Genomic DNA, 24589 nt, shown 5'->3' on the forward strand with positions numbered 1-24589 from the left:
CTAGGGGACAGGCAGCACACTGCCCCTGAGATTCTTGGGGCTCTGCAGGCACAGGCCCAGAGGTGGTTGACACCACGCCAGCTGCAGCCAGGGATGGTGGTTACCGAAAATGGGTCAAACCTCCTGGCCGCCCTTTGTCAGGGAAAGTTGACCCATGTGCCATGCCTGGCGCATGTCCTGAATCTCGTGGTACAGCGTTTTTTTAACTCATACCCGGGAATGCAGGGTGTGCTAAGGATGGCAAGAAGGGTGTGCAGTCACTTCAGGCGGTCGTACAGTGCCACTGCACGTTTGGCTGAAGTGCAGCGCGAGTTTCACCTGCCGGTACACCGCCTCGTCTGTGACATGCCCACCCACTGGAACTCCACCTTGGCTATGCTGCAGCGCCTGTACACGCAGCAGAGGGCCCCTCAATGAATACCTATGCGAGTACGGCACCAGCACTGGCTCTTTTCACCACAGCAGTGGCTTTTGATTAAGGATGCATGCGCTGTCCTCTCGCCATTTGAGGAGGCCACATGGATGGTCAGCCGGGACAGAGCATGCATCAGTGACACCCTACCGGTACTGTTTTTGTTGGAGCACACTCTGCGTGGCATTATGGACAGGGCACTGGAGGAAGAGGAGGACTTCCTTGCCTCTCAAGGCCCCCCTTATCCTGAGAATCCTGGCCCCATTATGCCTAGCTCCCAGAGGCCCGAGCAGGATCCAGGGGTGTAGGAGGATGAGGAGGACGATTCTGCAGGAACTTTTGCAGGGTTTGAGGAGGAGGAGGAAGACATGCGGCAATCTGCAAGGCCTAGTTTGACTCCCTCGGGACACTTTGGAGTAGTGCGTGGCTGGGAGGAGGAGGAGCCCGTTCAAGATAATAATGTTTTGAGTGACCCCGAGGAGTCAGCTTCTGAGGCCTTCGCTAATTTGCGACGCATGGCAAACATCATGCTTCAGAGCCTGCGAAAGGACCCCAGAATCAAGGTCATTAAACAGACTGACCACTATTGGTTAGCCACCCTACTTGACCACGGGTACAAGTCAAAAGCCTCTGAGCTTTTCCCATCCACCCAGAGAGTCCACAGGATCAAATCCCTTGAGGACAGTCTCAAGAGGATTCTGGTGAACACGTTCCCCGACTGCCGTAGGGTGCAGGGGCGGGGACAACCTACCATGGATTCTACTGCTGGTCACGAGAGGAGCGTTGGAGAAGGTGTGCGGTTGACGGATGCCTTTTGGTCTTTTTTTAGTCCTCACCGCCCAGGCCTCTCAGCTGCCACATTGCATCGACAGCGTCTGCATCACATGGTGGACGATTACGTCAGGGCACAAAGTGACACAGAGGGCTTTTCATGTGACGAAGCCGATCCACTGGCATACTGGGTCTTAAGATTAGACCACTGGCCAGAACTGGCCCAGTATGCCATGGAGTTGTTGGCCTGCCCTGCTTCCAGTGTCCTATCGGAACGGGCATTCAGCGCAGCAGGAGGATTCGTCACAGACCATCGAACGAGACTCTCCACCGACTCAGTCTACAGTTTGACATTCATTAAAATGAATCAGTCGTGGATATCAAGCTTTGATGCACCTGATGCAGACCTTGTAGACTAGGCTATCGTTGTGATGTGGCTGCTGAGCCTCAGTTTAAGCCTGGACCATGGTGCCACCCTCAAACCCTCCTCTCATTCTCTTTACGTTCACAGAACCTCATTTTGGTTATAACAAAAATACCATGTTTGCACACCTGTTCCACAGGTGAACACCTTTATAATTTTTGGGCCTCCTTCAACACCAGCTCTTTGGGGTTACGGTGGGGAGGCTACACTAAAAAAAAACTACCATGTTTGCGAACCTGTTCCACAGGTGCACAACTTTACAATTTTTGGGCCTCCTTCAACACCAGCTCTTTGGGGTTACGGTGGGGAGGCTATGCTAAAAAAAAAACTACCATGTTTGCGAACCTGTTCAACAGGTGCACACCTTTACAATTTTTGGGCCTCCTTCAACACCAGCTCTTTGGGGTTACGGTGGGGAGGCTACGCTAAAAAAAAACTACCATGTTTGCGAACCTGTTCCACAGGTGCACACCTTTGCAATTTTTGGGCCTCCTTCAACACCAGCTCTTTGGGGTTACGGTGGGGAGGCTACGCTAAACAAAAACTACCATGTTTGCGAACCTGTTCCACAGGTGCACACCTTTATAATTTTTTGGCCTCCTTCAACACCAGCTCTTTGGGGTTATGGTGGGGAGGCTCCGCCAACACCAAAACTACCATGTTTGCGCACCTGTTCCACAGGTGCACACCTTCATAATTTTTACGCCTTCTTCAACACCAGCTCTTTGGGCTTACAGTGGTATGGCTCCGCCAACACCCAAACAACAATTTTTGCGCACCTGTCACACAGATGCATATCATTGTAATTTTTTTTCCTTACAAAGGCAATTATTGCCTTCATGACCAGCACTTTCATAGGGATATGGTGTCAAGGCATCGTCGGCACCACCAAAGGCCCAATTTTTAAGCATCCTTTACTTCTATTCAAAGTCAAGAGACAACAGTATTCATCCAAAACATCTCTAATCTCCAATCTTGTTCACTGTGCACTACATTGTGGCCCCTACCCCTAACCCTCAATGTATCCGTGCATATATGTCTGTTTCTTGTGAGAATTCAAGTTAAAGTGCACCAAACACCATTTTACATGAAATAAAGTGCAACTACATACATCTTTGGACTTCTTGAAAACATTTGGTAATAATAGCCCCATTGTGAAAATACACCCGCTAATTATATGCACATTTAAAGAGACAGCACTTTTTTGCCGTTGATTAGGAGCAAAAGAAAGGTGCGGTTAAGCAAAAGTCATTTTTGAAGGTTTGGTATGCTATAATTCTGGTTCTGGACATGCTACAGAGCTGAAACTTCACAGGTACACCTTTTAGACCCCCCTGACACTAAATAAAAAAAAAAAAAGATTTTTGTAATTTTTCCAATAATTGGCTCTCTATCAAAAACGACAATTTTTAAGAACTTTTTTTGTGTGATTAATAGTCCCTGGGGCATGACCCAGAACCCTAGGCACTTTTTATGGGGCATTTATTGGGTTTTAGGGCTTCAAAATTGTGTTTTTTGATTAACGAAGTTCGGGTCCCATTGATTTCAATGGGGTTCTGGAATCCGAACCGAACTTTCGGGAAGTTCGGGTGTTCTGGTCGAACCAAACTTTTCAAAAGTTCGACCATCCCTACCAACAACCTTGCTTCATGCTTTACTAAGATGTAAACAATTCTACACAATCTGTTCCAGGACAATGTTCCTGAAGTGCCACTACGTGGACACCTAGTGGCCCCTGCAGTGTGTGATCCATTACCAAACATTGTGCATGCACTGTAGGGTGCTTAATTTCCTGCTTTACCTACTCCAGCAGTCAAAATAGCATAAAGGGAAGGGTCTACTACTACGTGCGTAGTGCCAGAACTGCATTGCTGTGCCTTTAGTGTCAACATACCCACCATCTATGGATCTGGTATTTCTTGCCTTATTGAATCGACCAGTAAATAAAGTAAAGAATTAATCAGTGTTCACTGCTGTGCCTTTAGTGACTGCCTCTAAGGCAGGCCATTTTTTACCAGTTTGTCAAAAGTTTGCTTACCCTGGCAGTAATCGTGAAAGTTTGGCATTGAAATTGAAAATATAATTATGGCAAAAAAATGGCTATATTTAAGGATAGTAATTGTATGAAGCCATTTATCATCACATAGCTGTTTGGCTCCTTTTTAAATCATAACAGAAATCACCAAAATGGCCCTGATCAAATTTTATATACCTTGGAATGTTTGGCCTTGGTACAGACACACAAGGTGACACACACAGGTTAAAAAGGCAATTAAAAGGGTTTGATTTCCCACATCTGAGGCTTTTTAAATTGCAATTCGTGTGTGTATAAATAGCCAATGAGTTTTCTTAGGTGTCACGTGGGTGCATCGGGCAGTCTAGATACTAAGCAACGAGTATCTAGCCTATTAAAGATTCATAAGACCTGCGTAACAAGGTATAGGAACTTTATAAACATGGAAAAGAATATAAAGGTATCCAAAGCCTTGACAATGCCAGTCAGTACTGTTCAATCACTTAAGTGGAAAATTTGGTACTCTTGATACCAAGCCAAGGTCAGGTAGACCAAGAAAGATTGCAGCCACAACTGCCAGAAGAATTGTTTGGGATACAAAGAAACATCCACAGGTAACCACAGGAGAAATACTGGCATTTCTGGAAAAAAAGACAGTTTTGTTGTTTCAAAGAGCACAATCCAATGATACTTTAATAAAAAAATTAGCTGTATGGTCAAGTTACCAGATATATTGTAAATCTTTACTGCACCATTGCCTTAAAAAAGCTTGGTATCACGTACCTGGAGATGAGCCTGACACTGTGAGGAAGGCCTCCCTTGCGCCTCCGACTCGGGACCCCTGATAGTGCAAACAGGGGACACCGGAGTGTAGAGTAGCACGAGCGCCTGGAGTTTTGCTTGAAGCGGACGATGGCTACTGGTGAAAGTTGCCAGAGAAGTCCGATGAGCAGGGTGTTGTGCAGGCAGCAGGTGCTGGAAGCAGGGTTTCCTGGATAACAGGAGGAGCTTCCCAGGCAGGATGGACGGATCTGGGAATGACAGAAGCGTAGTAAGACAAGCCGGGTCAGGAGCCAATCGGTAACGTATAAGCCAGTAGGAGCAGACAGGAAGAGTGGTCACGGGACAAGCCAAGGTCGGTGCAGGTGGAGATCAGAGAATCGTCAGGACAAGCCGGGTCTGGAACTAGGAACAAGGTGCAGGTAAACAGGTATCCAAGGTTGAAGACAAAGCAGCACTGAACCAGTGTGCTGATCCAGCTTAAATAGTGCTCTTCCTTGATGAGAAGGGTGGAGCCAGGATTAGCCTGTGGGTTTATCTCATCCTCTGCCAGAGCCTTCCTGACATGGCCCCCCCCAATGAGCAGCCTCCGGATGCCCAACTGGGCCATTCTTGCTGGGTGGGCCCGGTTGAAAGCCTGTAGGAGTCTTTTGGCATGGATGTTTTCTTCAGGTTCCCAGGAATTGTCTTCAGGACCATACCCCTCCATTTAATCAGGTACTTTACCTGATTCCTCCTTTTCCTGCAAGCCATAATTGCTTTGACCTTAAATTCCTCTTCACTGTCCACAATTACTGGCTCGGGGGGACCTGTATTTCGCTCAGGAAAAGGATCAGGGATGGCAGGATTTAGCAGGGTGACATGAAAAACCGCGTGGATTTTAAAGGAAGCTGGTAGTTCCAATTCATAAGAGACGTCATTGATTCTTCTTTTAATAGGAAAGGGACCCAAAAATTTAGGTCCAAGTTTTCTTGAGGGACAGGCAAGCTTCAAATTGGTTGTGGCCAACCATACCTGATCACCAGGTTCCAATATCAGCTCTCCCCTTCTTTTCCTGTCAAATAATTTTTTATTATTTTCCTGAGCCTTAGCCATGGTTTCCTGAAGTAACTCACTGTTGGATGCAAAAAAGTTTACTGTGTCCTGGACAGCAGGGACAGGACATTCAGGTACTGTGGTGATCAGAAAAGAAGGATGGTAACCATAATTGGCAAAGAATAGAGTCTGCTTGGTAGCCGAATGTTCAGAGTTGTTGTATGCGAACTCCGCTAGTGGCAATAGCGTCACCCAATCATCCTGGGAAAAGGACGAAAAACAGCGTAGATACTGTTCCAGTGTCCGATTGGTCCTTTCCGTTTGACCGTTGGTCTGTGGGTGATATGTTGAAGAAAAGGACAGTTCAATATCCAATTTCTCACAAAGGGATTTCCAAAATCTGGAGGTGAACTGGACTCCGCGGTCGGATACTATGTTGGCAGGAACTCCATGCAGTCTCACAATCTCTTTGATGAACAACTTGGCTGTATCCATGGCCGAGGGAGTGCCCTTCATGGGTAAGAAATGTGCCATCTTGGATAGACGGTCTACCACCACGAAGATGGTAGTGTAGCCTTCAGATGGCGGGAGTTCAACGATAAAGTCCATTGAAATCATTTTCCATGCTCTGTCAGGGACTGGTAAGGGTTTGAGCAAGCTCCAAGATTTAGACCTGGGGGTCTTGTTCCGGATACATGTAACACAGGTTTCAATGTACCTCTTACAATCCTTCTGTAGATCAGGCCACCAAAAGGTGTGTTGAAGTAGCTCAGAGGACTTATGGACTCCAAAATGTCCTGCAAGGGAATGGTCATGGAAGACCCAAGACAGGGACCCGCAATCTCTCAGGTACAAATATTTTGTTATTATGCCATAAAAGTCCGTCCTTAACCTATAAGGAAACTCCGGGAAGTGGGGAAATATCCTTAGAGGCCTGTTTGAGCTGTAGCAGTAAGTCGTCTTGCAGTAACAGGAAGTTTCCTGACGACAGAATTGTATCTGGGACTGCAGATCTCTCAGCATCAGAAAACGTACGGGATAATGCATCCGGTTTTGTGTTCTTTGATCCCGGCCTGTAAGTGACATGAAAGGAAAATCTGGAGAAAAAGAGAGCCCACCTGGCCTGGCGGGGTTTCAAGCATCTAGCTGCTTGCAAGTATTCTAGATTTTTGTGGTCTGTGTACACTAGAATTGGATGGGCTGCCCCTTCTAAGACATATCTCCACTCTTCCAAGGCAGCCTTAATTGCCAAGAGCTCTCGATCACCGACGTCATAATTTCTCTCTGCCGGAGATAACTTGCGTGAGAAGAAGGCAACGTGGTGTAACAGAGCTTTGGCTCCTGCCCGCTGCGACAATACTGCTCCTACAGCCGACTCAGATGCGTCTACTTCTTGGACGTAAGGCAGGCCAGGATCTGGGTGTCGAAGGACTGGTGCAGAGGTGAAGAAATCCTTTAGGGTTTCAAATGCGGTCTGCGCCTCAGGAGTCCACATGAAACGGATACCTTGTCTGGTTAACTGAGTGATGGGCGAGATGATTGCGGAGAAATTCTTGATAAACTTCCGATAAAAGTTTGAGAACCCTACGAACCGTTGCACCCCTTTTTTATCAGAGGGAACCGGCCAGTGTAAAATAGCAGAAACCTTTTGAGGATCCATTTTAATACCTTCTGTGGAAAGAATCAGACCCAGGAATTGGATACTCTGTCGACTGAACTCACACTTCTCAGGTTTTGTGTATAAGCCATGCTGTCGGAGACGGGCAAGGACATTTCTTACGTGTTCATGATGGTCTTCTATGGTGGAGGAAAATATCAAAATATCATCAAGATAAACAATAACAAACAAGTCCAGAAAATCTCAGAAAATGTCATTAACAAAGTGCTGGAAGGTGGCTGGGGCGTTGCAAAGCCCAAAGGGCATCACTAGGTACTCAGTGCCCGAAACGGGTGCGAAATGCTGTTTTCCACTCATCACCTTCCCTGATTCGCACTAGATTATATGCCCCCCGTAAGTCCAATTTAGTAAAAATGGTGGCACAGCGGAGTCTCTGGAATAGTTCCGGCACTAATGGTAACGGGTAACGATTTTTAATCGTAATTTTATTTAGATCACGATAGTCCACACAGGGGTGGAGCGAGTGGTTTTTTTTTCTACAAAGAAAATCCCAGCTCCTGCCGGGGATGTGGAAGGGCGGATAAACCCCTTTCTCAGGCTATCATCAAGGTATTCCTTTAGTGCGGAAAGTTCAAGTTCAGTGAGTGGGAAAATCCGTCCGAAGGGTATTTCGGCTCAGGGAAGAAGCTCGATAGGGCAATCGTATGGTCTGTGAGGGGGAAGAGTCTCTGCTCCCTTCTTGCTGAAGACGTCTAAGAAATCGTGGTAGATTGCAGGCACAGAAGAGCATGATTCGGTATCAGAGTCCATACACAGTAATGGAGACAGGGGGTCTTGTGGTTGGAAGAGGCAGAGTTGTTGACAGTAAGAGGACTGAAATTGAATCTCTCCCGTTTTCCAATTAATGCAGGGATTATGTGCCTGCAGCCAAGGCATGCCCAGAATGATGGCAAACAGTGGTGAGGTGATAACATCTAGGCGTAGTAACTCTTTGTGGTTACCAGATATGGTAGCATGCAAGGGAAGTGTCTCTTGTGTGACAGGTCCAGATCCGATACGAGATCCGTCAGCCAAATGGATAGTCAGTCCCTGTGATCTGGGCCTTAGCGGAACCTTTAGCGGAGTCGCAAATTTCAGGTCAATAAAACAGCTACAGGCTCCTGAATCAATAATGGCGGGTGCCTGGATAGCCCCTTCTGGAAGCTGTAATGAAATAAGCACAGTCAGGTGAGATGAATTGTGGAGGCTCAACCCTTGGTTGGTAGAAGAAAGGGTTAGACACTTACGGCTTTTAGCTGGACAAGACCTCACATAGTGTCCATCTTCTCCACAGTACAGGCACAAGTTATTCAGTCGCCGGTGTTGACGTTCTTCTGGGGTGAGGGAAGGACGGATTATGCCAAGCTGCATTGGTTCAGAAGAGTCACTGGTGGGCGGAGCGGATGCAGAGAATGTCGGACCAGAAGGTCTGAAGACTTGAGGCATCATCCATACGGGTCGGGATTGACCAGATGATCTTTCTGCATGACGCTCTTAGGCGTCTATCGATCTGGATCGCCAGGTGTATCAGGGCTTCCAGAGTATCTGGCACCCCTACACGGGCCAATTCGTCTTTCAGAGAGTCAGATAGTCCCATACGAAATTGGTGGCGGAGGGCAGCATCATTCCAGTTAGTATCAGCACTCCACCTTCTAAAGTCAGTTACATAGTCCTCTGCTGCTCTGCGGCCTTGCTGAAGGGTGTAGAGGGCCGCCTCAGCAGTAGTGGTTTTCTGGGGGTCCTCATAACTGGGCCATAGCTCCAAAGAACAAGTTTAAACTGGATAAGCAGGGATCCTTTTGTTCAAGTAAACGGTGGGCCCAGGACTGGGAATCGCCTTGTAGAAGGGAAAATGACGAAGCCTACTTTAGTGGCCTCGAGTGAAAAAGTCCGGGGTTGTAATCAAAATAAAGTTCGCAGGCATTATGGAAGGACCTAAACTTGCTGCGATCTACAAAGAACTTTTCCGGAGTAGGTACACGAGGTTCTGGAGGCAAAACCATGACTGTAGGTGTAGCAGGAGATCCCCCCTGGGCGTTTGGAGAGGAGGCTGGCGGGGTAAGTAACTGGACCCGTTCTTCAAGTCGGTTATAGCCTTCTTTGACTGATCGGGTCAGTGCCGCCAGGTGATGACATAACTCGTCCATAGGGGAGGTTCCTCGGTCAGGCTCAGACATCTGGCTGCTTTGTACTATCACGTACCTGGAGATGAGCCTGACATTGTGAGGAAGGCCTCCCTTGCGCCTCCGACTCGGGACCCCTGAGAGTGCAAACAGGGGACACCGGAGTGTAGAGTAGCACGAGTGCCTGGAGTTTTGCTTGAAGCGGACGATGGCTACTGGTGAAGGTTGCCAGAGAAGTCCGATGAGCAGGGTGTTGTGCAGGCAGCAGGTGCTGGAAGCAGGGTTTCCTGGATAACAGGAGGAGCTTCCCAGGCAGGATGGACGGATCTGGAAATGACAGAAGCGTAGTAAGACAAGCCGGGTCAAGAGCCAATGGGTAACGTATAAGCCAGTAGAAGCAGACAGGAAGAGTGGTCACGGGACAAGCCAAGGTCGGTGCAGGTGGAGATCAGAGAATCGTCAGGACAAGCCGGGTCTGGAACTAGGAACAAGGTGCAGGTAAACAGGTAACAGGTATCCAAGGCTGAAGACAAATCAGCACTAAACCTGTGTGCTGACCCAGCTTAAATAGTGCTCTTCCTTGATGAGAAGGGTGGAGCCAGGATTAGCCTGTGGGTTTATCTCATCCTCTGCCAGAGCCTTCCTGACACTTGGTTACAATATGCCCGAAAACACCTTGATACACCTCTCAGCTTCTGGCACACACCAACCTGGAGTGACGAGACCAAAAAAAGAGCTTTATAGTCACAACCATAAGCGCTGTTTGTAGAGGGGTCAACAAAGCGGCAAGAATACCATTACCATTGTGAAGCATGGTGGTGTGTGAGTTTTAAAGGCATGGAAAATCCTGTGAAATTTGATGGCAAGATGAATGCAGCATGTTATCAGAAAATACTGGCAGACAATTTGCATTCTTCTGCACGAAAGCTGCGCATGGGACGCTATTGGACTTTACAGAAAAAAAATTACCCTAAGCACAAGGCCAAGTTGACCCTCCAGTGGTTACAGCTGTAAAAGGTGAAGGTTCTGGAGTGGTCATCACAATCTCCTGACCTTATTATCGAGCCACTCTGGGGAGATCCCAAACATGTCATGCGAGACGACCAAAGACTTAGTATGACCTGGAGGCATTTTGCCAAGATAAATGGGCAACTATACCACCTGCAAGAATTCAGGGCCTTACAGAGAACTATTAAAGACTGCACACTGTCATTGATGCTAAAGGGGGCAATACACAGTATTAAGAACTAAGAGTATGCAGACTTTTGAACAGGGGTCATTTTTTTACTTGTTGCCATGATTTGTTTTAGGATTGTGCCATTCTGGTATGACCTGCAGTTGAATATGAATCCCATAAGAAATAGAAGAAATGTGTATTGCCTGCTCACTCTCCAAGAGTCTGCAAACTTTTGAGCACTGTATATCACCGATTACCACTTAAGTTGCTCAGCAAGAAGCAAAGGAAATTTAAAAATTCAGTTCACCATTACTGTCCTTGAAGTGCTTGCCCCCAAAACATCAGGACAAAGGGAGAATGGACTGAAGAAAACATTGTATTGCTGCATCCAGCTGATAAACAGCAATTGTTCAAACATTGACTAATAAGAAATTGTGATGGCTGTGAAGGGACACAACAAGAAAATATTTAACTCTTCTGGAGTGCTCTTTAAGTTCACTGCTGCTTCTGAAAAAGGCAATAAAAAAAATATTTTGTTTTAGGATTGATGCCACAAAAATGAAAAATGAAAATGCCACAAAACAAAAAGAAGGCCAACCAACAATATCATTGAGAACATAGTGGAGAGAAGACTTCTAAAAACGCCTTATAAACTTCTCTAAGATCATTTCCTCTCCTTCTCCTTTACCAAATAGTACTTTCACAGAAAACATTTCTTTGTAATAAAATATATTCAAGCCAGCCATAGACTGAGCAGTTTTCTTTCCTGCAACCACAGCTTGCAGGTAAGAAAAACACTAGGTTGTGTTCGAAAATCCTTTTCATTAGGCTGCATTCACACTTGAGCGTAGCGTTTTTTACCGTGATTTTACCGCGATTTTTACCGCGATTTTTTCAGGCGTTTTTCATTGACATCTATCAAAAACGCTGGTAATCAGCCCAAAAAGAAGCTCATGTACTTTTTTCAGCTACAGGCGTTTTGCAAAACGCTCAGATGTGAACAGGGGCCATTTAAATGAATGGGGTTTTACTTGTTGGGCGTTTTGGAAGCGTTTCTTTTGAGCGTTTTTGGAGCTGAAAACGCCCAGGTGTGAATGGAGCCTAAATTGAAGACTCCTCAGCTCATATGATACAAAAGTCTGTTTATTTTCTTAAAGTAAGGTAAAACATAACAAAACCGAAAGGATTCTCACATCAAAAGATATGTTACGTGTCTTCAGAGTGTAGGATGTCCTTTTCTCATCTCTCTCTGAAGAACGTCTAACATAGTATATTCTTATACTGTATGTAAAGATGATGTCAACCAAAAGTATGTCCCAAGAAGGTAGCAATTCTAAATATAAAAGTAACACCCACTCTTGCATATATGGCTTTAATCTATAGTAGGACACAACTCCTCCTAACATACTGACATAGAAACTCAGAAAATAAATACATACATAGCAAAATTGCTTCTCTGGTCTTCACAAAGACATGTTGAAGTAACTTTCAAAACCAACATATTACATTATAACATTCATATGTATTTCAGAGACTTTTATGATCTAAAATATTAAACTCTAAATCTTTAACAGGTTGCCTCATCAACAAAGTCAGTGTTGATGGGAGAATCCCTCCTGCAGAGCCATTATGCTCTCCCAGAACAGGAAGCTGTCCCTGTCGAAAGAACAGAGTGATTACGGCTAGCCGCTATAGTAGCTGCTAGCAATAATCACATCGAAAAGCCGACAGATTGGTTGTATCCAAGTTGATCAACTGATCAACTTGAGTACATTCAGCCTGCCCATACATAATTCGAACCTTGGGCAGGCCCAGTTGAACCAAGATTCAAACCGTCTATGGCCAACTTTAGCGATTATGTTTATTTTATTGTACTTACCAATTTTACAACCGAAAATCAATGTAGTAGAGGCAGATCAATGTGCCAATCCAGGACTTTAAAATGCAGTGATCAAAAACATCTGTATGTGATCATAACATGTTATCTGCGCAAAATGCTAATGCGCAGAGGAGAGTATTGGGTCCTTTATGCTTCAAAGTTGTTCTTACTCTTAATTTAGTGGAATAAAGTTATTTGAAATAGAAAACAAACTTGATTTTAAAACAACCAATATTTTGAAGAAAAACATTTTATTTCAGTAATCTCTGTACAAGCTATAGTATGTCACAATTAGGGCCTTCATAAAAGAAAATGAAGATAGTCTATCAATTACAAAAATAACAAAATAAGCTTTAGTATAAATCATAAATTAATAGAAATATATTTATCATCAAATACATATTTAACACCTTAAATTATACTTTTTAAGACATATTACTTTTAAGTATTTTTTTCTTTTTTTTAATGGCTTTGACACTAAGAGTTATCCATATTTCTTTTTTTTATTTTGAACAAGGAATATGAAAGTGAATCAACAGTATCTAAAAATAATAATTCAGACAATGCATTTTCACATTGAAAAACAAGTGGGTATTTGACCTTCAGGTTTTTTACATACAATATTCCTGTTTTGTAATCCATTACAATAAAAGGGATTCTGCATTTTAATGCAGAATTGAGTTTAAATGACAGTGCTGAAAATGCATATTAAATAAGTGCAACTGGATTTGTCAGTTAAGTCTCCCTGATGAATGTTCGTATTCTGTATGAAAACCACCATTGCAAAAAGATTTGATTTATCAGCATAGATGTTCTTCAAAATCTGCCATAACATTGCTTTGAAAGAACATGTCAATGGTCCCATCCATCTGGAAAGAAAAAAAAGACTGTGTGAATATTTGTGCACAGAGGAAATCATTATATTAGCTCTTTGAGTAAATTAAATTTAAGATTTTCTGTGTCAGCAATAGTATAGGGGAGAAGAAGAGGGGCAAGCTGGGCTTGGGTGGAAAAACTTCCTCTGGGCTCAGGGTGAGCCTATTACCAGTTGGATCATGTTCTGTATCATTGGCATAACGATTCACTACATTATCTCCAGAGGGGTTTCCATGTGTTTGAGGCTCTCTAGCTGCTGTAAAGGCAGCCATAAAGTCCATTGAGTGTGCAATCTTACTGTTGGTGACGGTTCATCTGTCTGGACAGAATCGCTGGACATCTTGATCACTGGGATGGTGGCCTCTACTCTAGATTGGTATTTGATCTGCTGAATGCAACATCTTTTATGGTCTATTCTCTATAACCAAGTGATCTTTATTGTTATGACTGCTATTTATCCACATTTTAAACAGTTTGACATCTTATCCTTGGGCGCTACACTTTTCTTTTATCTTCGTTCTTGGAGTGTTGGTCACCCAAATAGAATCCATCACTTATATAATGGTGTTCAAAAATGGAATGGTTTCCCCTAGGGTGGGACTTTAAAGGCACATAAAGCCACCCCTGAGGAAGAGGTTGTCACCTCAAAACGCGTTGGGAATCTGCTCTTGGATTGGATGGTTGAGTCTTGATATTCTGCACACTACTATGCTTGCTTACGTTTTTAATGTATAGGTATCTTTTTTGTATATTTTTTCATATTGTATTTATTAAAATTTCAATGTTTTATACATATTCATTGTTAACAAATTAATTTGTTATGTGCCTTTAAAGTCCCACCCTAGGGGAAACCATTCCATTTTTGATCCTTTTAAAGGGACGTGGCACACAATTTAGAGAGCATGTACAGGAGCACACAATATATAATGGTGTTCAAGCATGTAGCAACTGACTAGCTATAAATATATATGCAAAAAACAATTGAATAAAGCCTTTGAGTGATCAAATGTTACAGTGTAACTGACAAATTATTTCTGGGTGCAGGCATATTAAATGTTTCTTTGCAGTGTCCAGGCAGCAGTGTCCAGGGAGCAGTGATGTAGGCTCCAGCTTTGTGCAGCCATGATACAGCTTTCTAAAGATTTCACATTAAAATAAACATTCATACTACCACTGCAATGATAAAGTTTTCAGACTTTCAAAGGGTAAAAAAGTATACTTGGTACACATGCCCTGTAAAGTAATGTACTTTACTGGATAAATCAGTATACTTGGAGGACCTTCAATGATGTTGCCTTACATGGGACAGATTCACAGGAACGCCATTCAGCCCAAGCTTAGCTCTTAGTTCGGATTGTCAATTATTGTGAAGTTCATATTATGAAAATATACCGGGGAAGGTGAAGGGGGCTTTAGGTTTATATTGTACCACCATAGAGGATTTTTTTCTTTTTTTTTTTCACCAGGGCAAAAGATAAGGGGAACAGGACAGCAATACAAACCTCACCAAAATCCTTAGCATGACATTGAAGGAGAGGATAAGAGTTCAAGCTATCAGCCAAGATCACGTGAACAAATGCCTGGGTTTTTAGCCATGTAGCCAGCAGTAAAAGGGACTCTGGAGCAACATGGTCTCCAGAAAAAGCAAGTATTTCAGTCCTTTTCCTCTACAAATCACCCATGCCAACAGAGATCATTAACCTATCTTTTGAGTATAGATCTACTAAGTTGCAACTATCTTATATTAAGTTGAAAAAAAAATTCCAACACAGCTAAATGTGCAGCAATAGCAGCAATTAAAGAGTACACAAGCTGCTTCTGGACAGAGAACAGCATGTGGTATTGGTATCATGGCATCTTCCTTTTGGCCAGCATTCTTATTCATTCAAATGGTTCTTACAACTACTATCCAGAGCTTACAATCTAAGGTATTAAGAGTGCTCTTCAGGTCCAGAGATGTGAACCAGCCTCTGCTGTAACAGTCTCTCTAGGCTCACACAGGCAGAAGGCCTATAGATGTGAAAAGGGTAACCCAAAATGCGACCTTCGGGCACTGGACTCTGCATGTACCTTTGTGTTGTTCTGTTGGTACAGCCTCAGCCTCTGGTGTGAGCCACTCTCTGAGGTCTAATGTAGTAAATAAGAGCTGGTCAGGCTGACACACTGGGAACTGAACACAGATGATCCCCTTCCACTCTGAATTATTGGAAGCACATAGTAATTTTGGCTATCCTGCTCTACAAACACTTATGAATCAAGGCGCTGTCAAAAATTCTCTAAGATTTGTGTCAGGGAACTGTCCGCAACAAAGGTGCTCAAAGACTTTTCATCCTCACCAGTACCTTGCATGGCCGTTGGAATGTGCGGTTGTGGGCCAGAACACGCACGTCCCCAGCCTAGTTTGGCACCAAATGGCCTTTATAAGGAAAATGGCCTTTATAAGGAAGCCAGTCAGTCTCTGCAGTTCCTGGTTGATTTCCGGCTCCTCAAATTGTTCCAATGATTCCCTTGCTCCTGTGATTTCCTGTTACCGACTTGGCTGGTCCTGAACCTGTCTTCTGCCTTCCTCTTGACCTTACCCCAGCTTGATTAACGGATCTTCTCTTCCTGTTCTCCTGTGTATTACCCAGACTATCCACCTGACTACACTTTCTCTGAATACCACCTGGCACCTGAACTTGGTTTCGAACAGACTCTCCTGTTCTCTGTGCTACCAAAGACCTGTGGCTTCTTATGGGTGCCACCTTTCTGCAGACACCACTCCAGTGCATGAGCTGTACTCCTGGGCCTTCCTCTGACAAGCATCCTAGTCAGAACATTTCTACAATCATTTCAGCAGGTAACCCATGCTACTTTGGGCCTGAGTCCTATTCAACCTTCAAGGGAGGCTGGAACTTAACTGCAAGGGAAACCCTCTCTCCATTGGCCTCCCAGCATCAGGTACGTGATAGTTTGGGACATCTGGCTTGATTCCCCTTCCACGATTGACTCTCAGGATCCACTCTCTGATCATTGGGAGTTCAGTAGGGTTGCTTGTTGGATGCTTGTTGGGGTTTTTTACTGGATCTTGCAGGTTTTTCCAGATTGTGAAGAGGAGTGTATTTGGTCATAGGGGAAACATCCTTAAAGTGGATAGGGAATTGGTAGGGTAAGTTGGCGCTGCCAATAATTAAATTAAAAATGTGCAGGGGAGCAATGTGTCTTACATGAACTAGGTAAATATAAATAGTAAAAAGTAGTGGTGTATCTTAAAACTGCCAATGGTATAGGTAATGGTCCTTATAAACACACAATGGTGCTGGTTTTAGGCCACATTCATGTCATAAGCAATAATTAGTAAGCATTTGACACTAATAAATAATTATTGTTCGATAAATAAGATAGAAAAGCATAAATTAATAAACTGTGAACAGTGTATAAAAGCAGTAAATATAATACAAATGATTCAATTGGTGAAAAATGTGAATTTTGAATAAATAGGTAAAATTAGATTTAAAAATTAAAGTGACTGGTGTAATAATATAGACACTAGGTGGCAGTGCTAGTGTAAAATAACAAGTATGGATATCCAAGTGAAAATTATTGATGTAATATATCGTTAAAAAGGTGCCAAGTGATGTATCACAAAAAATAAATACGTATCAATCTTTAAAAAAATCCCAGAGTGGTGGAGGTATGGATATCCAAGTGAACAATAATATATTTAAAAATATATATATAGTGAATTGTGCCAAGTGGAATAAATAGGAGTTTGGGATCTCTAAAAGACACTCACAGGGATTCCCAGGGTAGGTTTAAATAATATCTAGTGAATAAAAAATAAAAAAATAGAATATAAACAGAGAAATAAATAGTCCGTAATAAATATGTGGTAAGACCAGTCCACAAAATAAGATCAATATATTGATCCTCCGAAAGATTGTGCAACAATAGTGTGAAACGAAGTGCCAGAAGAAATTCCTTGGATGGAGGGGGTGATTCCCAGTGATGGATTCAGGATGTGGGTGCCGGGTGAGGGAATTCCGTGCTCCCCTTTCTATATAACCCGCACTCACCGGAGAGCGGCACCCCTACAGGGGTAACCAGCGTTGAAATAATGGGGTGACCTTCGATGGCTCACGGTGGACCTCTCCAATCCTCCTGGGGTTAATCTCACTTTCTCCCTCCAGTGATTTTTGGCAGGCAAGCGGTAAGTAATGTAGGGTATCAAAGGGCAACTCTCCAAAATGTTGGGAATGGTATCCGAAGATATATGAATAGAAAACGCTCTAATTTGCCAGCATTTGACCCTCACAGCACCGTGTTGTCATTGTTCAGCCTTGATGGTCATTTCACCATCAAACAAACATGGCGGCAGCAAGCCATGTGCTCACATCTGTAGGCCAAAGGGCAGAATGCTTCACAAGTGGGCGTATTTATAGGCGTATTTATAGACCTATAAATACGCCCACTTGTGAAGCATTCTGCCCTTTGGCCTACAGATGTGAGCACATGGCTTGCTGCCGCCATGTTTGTTTGATGGTGAAATGACCATCAAGGCTGAACAATGACAACACGGTGCTGTGAGGGTCAAATGCTGGGAAATTAGAGCGTTTTCTATTCATATATCTTCGGATACCATTCCCAACATTTTGGAGAGTTGCCCTTTGATACCCTACATTATTTACCGCTTGCCTGCCAAAAATCACTGGAGGGAGAAAGTGAGATTAACCCCAGGAGGATTGGAGAGGTCCACCGTGAGCCATCGAAGGTCACCCCATTATTTCAACGCTGGTTACCCCTGTAGGGGTGCCGCTCTCCGGTGAGTGCGGGCTATATAGAAAGGGGAGCACGGAATTCCCTCACCCGGCACCCACATCCTGAATCCATCACTGGGAATCACCCCCTCCATCCAAGGAATTTCTTCTGGCACTTCGTTTCACACTATTGTTGCACAATCTTTCGGAGGATCAATATATTGATCTTATTTTGTGGACTGGTCTTACCACATATTTATTACGGACTATTTATTTCTCTGTTTATATTCTATTTTTTTATTCACTAGATATTTAAACCTACCCTGGGAATCCCTATGAGTGTCTTTTAGAGATCCCAAACACCTATTTATTCCACTTGGCACAATTCACTATATATATATATATTTAAATATATTATTGTTCACTTGGATATCCATACCTCCACCACTCTGGGATTTTTTAAAGTTTGATACGTATTTATTTTTTGTGATACATCACTTGGCACCTTTTTAACGATATATTACATCAATAATTTTCACTTGGATATCCATACTTGTTATTTTACACTAGCACTGCCACCTAGTGTCTATATTATTTATTACACCAGTCACTTTAATTTTTAAATCTAATTTTACCTATTTATTCAAAATTCACATTTTTCACCAATTGAATCATTTGTATTATATTTACTGCTTTTATACACTGTTCACAGTTTATTAATTTATGCTTTTCTATCTTATTTATCGAATAATTATTTATTAGTGTCAAATGCTTACTAATTATTGCTTATGACATGAATGTGGCCTAAAACCAGCACCATTGTGTGTTTATAAGGACCATTACCTATACCATTGGCAGTTTTAAGATACACCACTACTTTTTACTATTTATATTTACCTAGTTCATGTAAGACACATTGCTCCCCTGCACATTTTATTTAATTATTGGCAGCGCCAACTTACCCTACCAATTCCCTATTATCTTGATATAGTTTTACTATATTTTGGGGTAGGCTGCAGCCAACCAATAAATCACATCCATTTGCGCGGAATTCCCTTCATAATAACTTAAAGTGGAGTTCCACTGGTTTTTGTGTTCATTAAAAGTCAGCTCAGCAGCCACAAAGTGTACCTGTTGACTTTTAATAAACACACACTCATCTTACCCACGGTCCAGCAATGCGCACGGAGGGCAATCTTCTGTGACGTCCCAGAAGATTGCAGGGAGGAAGGGGGGAGAGGAGAACTTCCGCTCGAGCCACCTAGATGGTCTGAGTGGAAGTGAGAGCGGGTACCTGTCAAAACTAGATACCTGCTCAACCCCCCCCTCTAAAAAATGACCAGCCAAATGTGGCATGTCAAGGGGTCAGGCGGCCTTAAAGCGGAAGTTCCACTTTTGAGTGGAACTCCGGTTTAAGTTTATGGGAGACATTTATTGTGTGGTGATGTTATGAATGTACCATTACAGCTCGCTATGGTGATTACTTTAGTTTTTATTTATGTTGCTATGTGAGTTGTTGCTTCTGAGTCAGGGTATGCCCAATTTACTCAGTTTTGTATACGTATAGAAAAACCTCAAATGGTTGGGAAAAAAAATTCCCACCACGCCCATCTTAAAGCGGTAACGGTTAGTTTCAGATAATGTCTGTGCTTATTACTTGAAATCAAGCTCAGCCAATAACTGTTAGATTAAATTTTGCTCACAGTGACACTGCTTCATATATATATATATATATATATATATATATATATATATATATGTATTTATTGTTACCAGCACACAGTCACTTAGGGTACAGTTCATACATTCACCCTTACTCCCAATGCTCAATAAACTGTCCAGGGGTGTTGGTTTTTAGTATTTATTGTGGAACTTACTCCAACTGGAACTGTGTACATTGGATAAGGACAACTCTCACTTGGCCTCACCAGATTGCTTGTGGAAGCAGTGTCACTGCTTAAACCATACTGCCACATGTATGGAAAGGGTGAAGTATCCTTGCTCTCTCTCCTGCAATAGACTTGGTAATTACATTCTCTTCAGGACACTCTCTAGCATCCCGTTTACCGACACCCGTCCACTGACTCTTCTAGCTGCAGGGGTGGCGCCCCTCAGGTCAGGCCCCTTGACAGTTCTGTACTCCTTGTACTACAGAATCAGATCCTTCAGTGTCTTCCCTCTCAGTCAGCTCCACAGGACCTCCAGGTTCAGTTCCTCTCTAGTTCCCTAGGCGCTCAGGTTGACTACCTAAGGCCGCATGGCACCTCTCTACAGAGGAGGCAGCAACTGCCCCCTCCCTCCGGGACTCCACTATCCGGACAAAAGACCCTGCGCACATGTGCTCCTGGCTTTTATACTGTATCCCAGCATGCACTAGTCACTAACACCGATTTAGACAGATTTGTGAACAATATTTGAGAGAAATAGGCCTATTGTGTATATAGAAAAAGTTTTAGATCTTTGAGTTCAGCCCATGAAAATGGGGCAAAAACAAAAAAAGTGTTGAGTTTACAATTTTGTTATGTATATATACACAGTGCTTTGCGAAAGTATTCAGCCCCCTTGAACTTTGACCTTTTGCCACATTTCAGGCTTCAAAACAGATATAAAACTGTAATTTTTTGTGAAGAATCAACAAGTGGGACACAATCATTAAATGGAACAAAATTCATTGGATATTTCAAACTTTTTTAATAAATAAAAAACTGAAAAATTGGGCGTGCAAAATTATTCAGCCCCCTTAAGTTAATACTTTGTAGCGCCACCTTTTGCTGCGATTACAGCTGTAAGTCGCTTGGGGTATGTCTCTATCAGTTTTGCACATCGAAAGACTGACATTTTTGCCCATTCCTCCTTGCAAAATAGCTCGAGCTCAGTGAGGTTGGATGGAGAGCGTTTGTGAACAGCAGTTTTCAGTTCTTTCCACAGATTCTCGATTGGATTCAGGTCTGGACTTTGACTTGGCCATTCTAACACCTGGATATGTTTATTTGTGAACCATTCCATTGTAGATTTTGCTTTATGTTTTGGATCATTGTCTTGTTGGAAGACAAATCTCCGTCCCAGTCTCAGGTCTTTTGCAGACTCCATCAGGTTTTCTTCCAGAATGGTCCTTATTTGGCTCCATCCATCTTCCCATCAATTTTAACCATCTTCCCTGTCCCTGCTGAAGAAAAGCAGGCCCAAACCATGATGCTGCCACCACCACCATGTTTGACAGTGGGGATGGGGTGTTCAGGGTGATGAGCTGTGTTGCTTTTATGCCAAACATAACGTTTTGCATTGTTGCCAAAAAGTTTGATTTTGGTTTCATCTGACCAGAGCACCTTCTTCCACATGTTTGGTGTGTCTTCAAGGTGACTAGTGGCAAACTTTAAACGACACTTTTTATGGATATCTTTAAGAAATGGCTTTCTTCTGGCCACTCTTCCATAAAGGCCAGATTTGTGCAGTATACGATTGATTGTTGTCCTATGGACAGTCTCCCCCACCTCAGCTGTAGATCTCTGCAGTTCATCCAGAGTGATCATGGGCCTCTTGGCTGCATCTCTGATCAGTCTTCTCCTTGTATGAGCTGAAAGTTTAGAGGGACGGCCAGGTCTTCGTAGATTTGCAGTGGTCTGATACTCCTTCCATTTCAATATTATCGCTTGCACAGTGCTCCTTGGGATGTTTAAAGCCTGGGAAATCTTTTTGTATCCAAATCCGGCTTTAAACTTCTCCACAACAGTATCTCGGACCTGCCTGGTGTGTTCCTTGTTCTTCATGATGCTCTCTGCGCTTTAAACGGACCTCTGAGACTATCACAGTGCAGGTGCATTTATACTGAGACTTGATTACACACAGGTGGATTCTATTTATCATAATTAGTAATTTAGGTCAACATTGGATCATTCAGAGATCCTCACTGAACTTCTGGAGAGAGGTTGCTGCACTGAAAGTAAAGGGGCTGAATAATTTTGCACGCCCAATTTTTCAGTTTATTTGTTAACAAAGTTTGAAATACCCAACATATATATATATATATATATATATATATATATATATATATATATATATATATATATATATATATACACATATATACATATATATACACATATATACACACATTTTTGTAAGTATTTTATTATACCTTTTCATGTGACAACACCGAAGAAATGACACTAAACCGCTGGCAACAAAAGTGAGTACACCCCTAAGTCAAAATGTCCAAAGTGTCAATATTTTGTGTGGCCACCATTATTTTCCAGCTCTGCCTTAACCCCTTTTGGGCATGGAGTTCACCAGAGCTTCACAGATTGCCACTGGAGCAATCTTCCACTCCTGCATGACAACATCATGGAGTTAGTGAATGTTAAGAGACCTTGAGCGCTCCACCTTCTGTTTGAGGATGCCCCACAGATGCTCAATAGGGTTTAGGTCTGGAGACATACTTGGCCAGTCCATCACCCTTACCCTCAGCTTCTTTAGCAAGGTAGTGGCTGTCTTGGAGGTGTGCTTGGGGTCGTTTTAATGTTGGAATACTACCCTGGGGCCCAGTCTCCAAATGGAGGGGATCATGTTCTGCTTCAGTAAGTCAAAGTACATGTTGGTATTCATGATTCCCTCAATGAACTGTAGCTCCCCAGTGCCGGCAGCACTTGCAGCCTCAGAACATGACACTCCCACCACCATGCTTGACTGTAGGCAAGACACCAAGACACACTTGTCTTTGTACTCCTCACCTGGTTGCTGCTGGCTGGGACGACAGCCATGAAGACCAATTTAATGCAGTGGGCGGCGCATGGTCTGAGCGCTGACAGGCTGACCCCCCCACCCCTTCAACCTCTGCAGAAATGCTGGCAGCACTAATACGTCTATTTCCCAAAGATAACCTCTGGATATGATGCTGAGCAGGTGCACTCAGCTTCTTTGGTCGACCATGGTGAGGCCTGTTCTGAATGGAACCTGTCCTGTCAAACTGCTGTATGGTCTTGGCCACCGTGCTGCAGCTCAGTTTAATGGTCTTGGCAATCTTCCTATAGCCTAGGCCACCTTTATGTAGAGCAACAATTCTTTTTTTTCAGATCCTCAGAGAGTTCTTTCCCATGAGGTGCCGTGTTGAACTTCCAGTGACCAGTATGAGAAAGTGAGAGCGATAACACCAAATTTAACATGCTTGCTCCCCATTCACATCTGAGACCTTGTAACACTAACAAGTCACATGACACTGGGGAGGAAAAATGGCTAATTGGGCCCGATTTGGACATGGTCACTTGGGGTTGTACTCACTTTTGTTGCCAGCAGTTTAGACATTAATGGCTGTGTGTTGAGTTATTTTGACGGGACAGCAAATTTACACTGTTATGCAAGGTGTACAGTCTCTACTTTACATTGTAGCAAAGTGTAATTTCTTCAGTGTTGTCACATGAAAAGATTTAATAAAATATGAGCGGTGTACTCACTTTTGTGAGATACTGTATATATCTATCTATATATGTATACTGTATATATCTATCTATATATCTATCTACACACACGTATATGTATATAGACATATGAATAAATATGACGCGGGCAGGGCTCAGGACCAGAATTCAATGCATTCTGGAGCATGCGCTGTATCACATAGGGGCATGCGTGCTCCCTTTTCATGCAGAAAAAAGGAGCGCGCCTGAGCCCTGCCCACATCATCCTGCTCCTGGCTGTGGTCCACCCGCTTCAGGAAGGACTTTGGCTGGCTTTCTCCTCTACACAGGGACTCCGGTCACATTCCACCTGGTGGTACCAGCAGCTCCCCCGGCCCGATCCAACTGGCATTCTGGACCTACACTTATTGATGTGCCTGTTTTTTACCTATTTTAGGTAGCCTTGTTGTGGTATTTATAAAAATACACCAACTTACTGCACTCAGAGGCACTTCTCTGCTTTTGCAGTTATTTCTAATGTCTGTCTATAACTTACTGTCTCTTTGTGGCGCCTTTCTTGCTCTCTCTTCCTTGCAAGGTCACGTTCCTCCTTCGCACGCTCATTTGGGATAATCTCAACTGGTTGTGCCTCTTTAGTCGTTTCCAGTACGACTAAACATTGTACATCAAGAATCTTGGTTTCTGGTGTTGGAATGACAACATTCTCTATATCCTTCGGTTCCCTGTATTAAAATGAAAAAAAAAAAAAATTTTAATGATTATTAACGTTCTTTCTCTAAAAACAGTCGGGAGTCATAAAAGGATGGGTAATTCTGCTCTAGAAGCTAGGGCACTGGTTGAGAAACTGGCTTTCACCCCCAAACAACTTCCCCTTCCTCTTAGGTAAATGTCCCATCTGACCTTTTATAAACAGACTTGTTTTTTGGCTATTGATAAAGTATATGGCCTGGATCTGAATGAAACTTTGAGGAGGGCCAGCATGACTGGGGCGTGCAGAAGAAGCGGCGTTGTACCATAATTTCAGTGGGGTAATTTTTAAATGAGGAATTGTATTTACCAGATTAGAGGGTGTGAGGTTTGGGGGGTTCGGGCTAGAGAGGAGGGTGATCTATGTCCTCAGTTGGAGCCTGTGTCATCATCAAACAAGATTCTCCCACTCTCCCTCCCTCCGAGAATTACTTTGTTTGGCATCATGTGCTCTTTAGAGGTCTACTTTTTTTTTTTTCCTCCGAGTTTTGGGCGCTCCGTTTTTCACTCTGTCTCACGCTTCAGCGTGCTGGTCTGCACTGGTCTG

General features: G+C 43.3%; 1 protein-coding gene across 1 annotated transcript in view; it reads right to left on the reverse strand.

The window, feature by feature from the left end:
- Nucleotides 1-13072: 13072 nt before the first annotated feature.
- BRDT (bromodomain testis associated) overlaps nucleotides 13073-24589 on the reverse strand; it is a gene marked incomplete at its 3' end in the record, with an annotated part of 211867 nt that continues 200350 nt past the window's right edge. Inside the window, exons 17-18 of the mRNA XM_082265438.1 lie at nucleotides 23831-24017; nucleotides 13073-13141 (exon numbers count right to left, since the gene is read on the reverse strand). Of these exons, the coding sequence (XP_082121564.1) occupies nucleotides 13073-13141; nucleotides 23831-24017 (256 nt within the window). The remainder of the gene's footprint in view (nucleotides 13142-23830; nucleotides 24018-24589) is intronic.

The sequence above is a fragment of the Pelophylax lessonae genome (assembly GCF_965119305.1).
Source record: "Pelophylax lessonae genome assembly, chromosome: 8".
Taxonomy (NCBI): domain Eukaryota; kingdom Metazoa; phylum Chordata; class Amphibia; order Anura; family Ranidae; genus Pelophylax; species Pelophylax lessonae.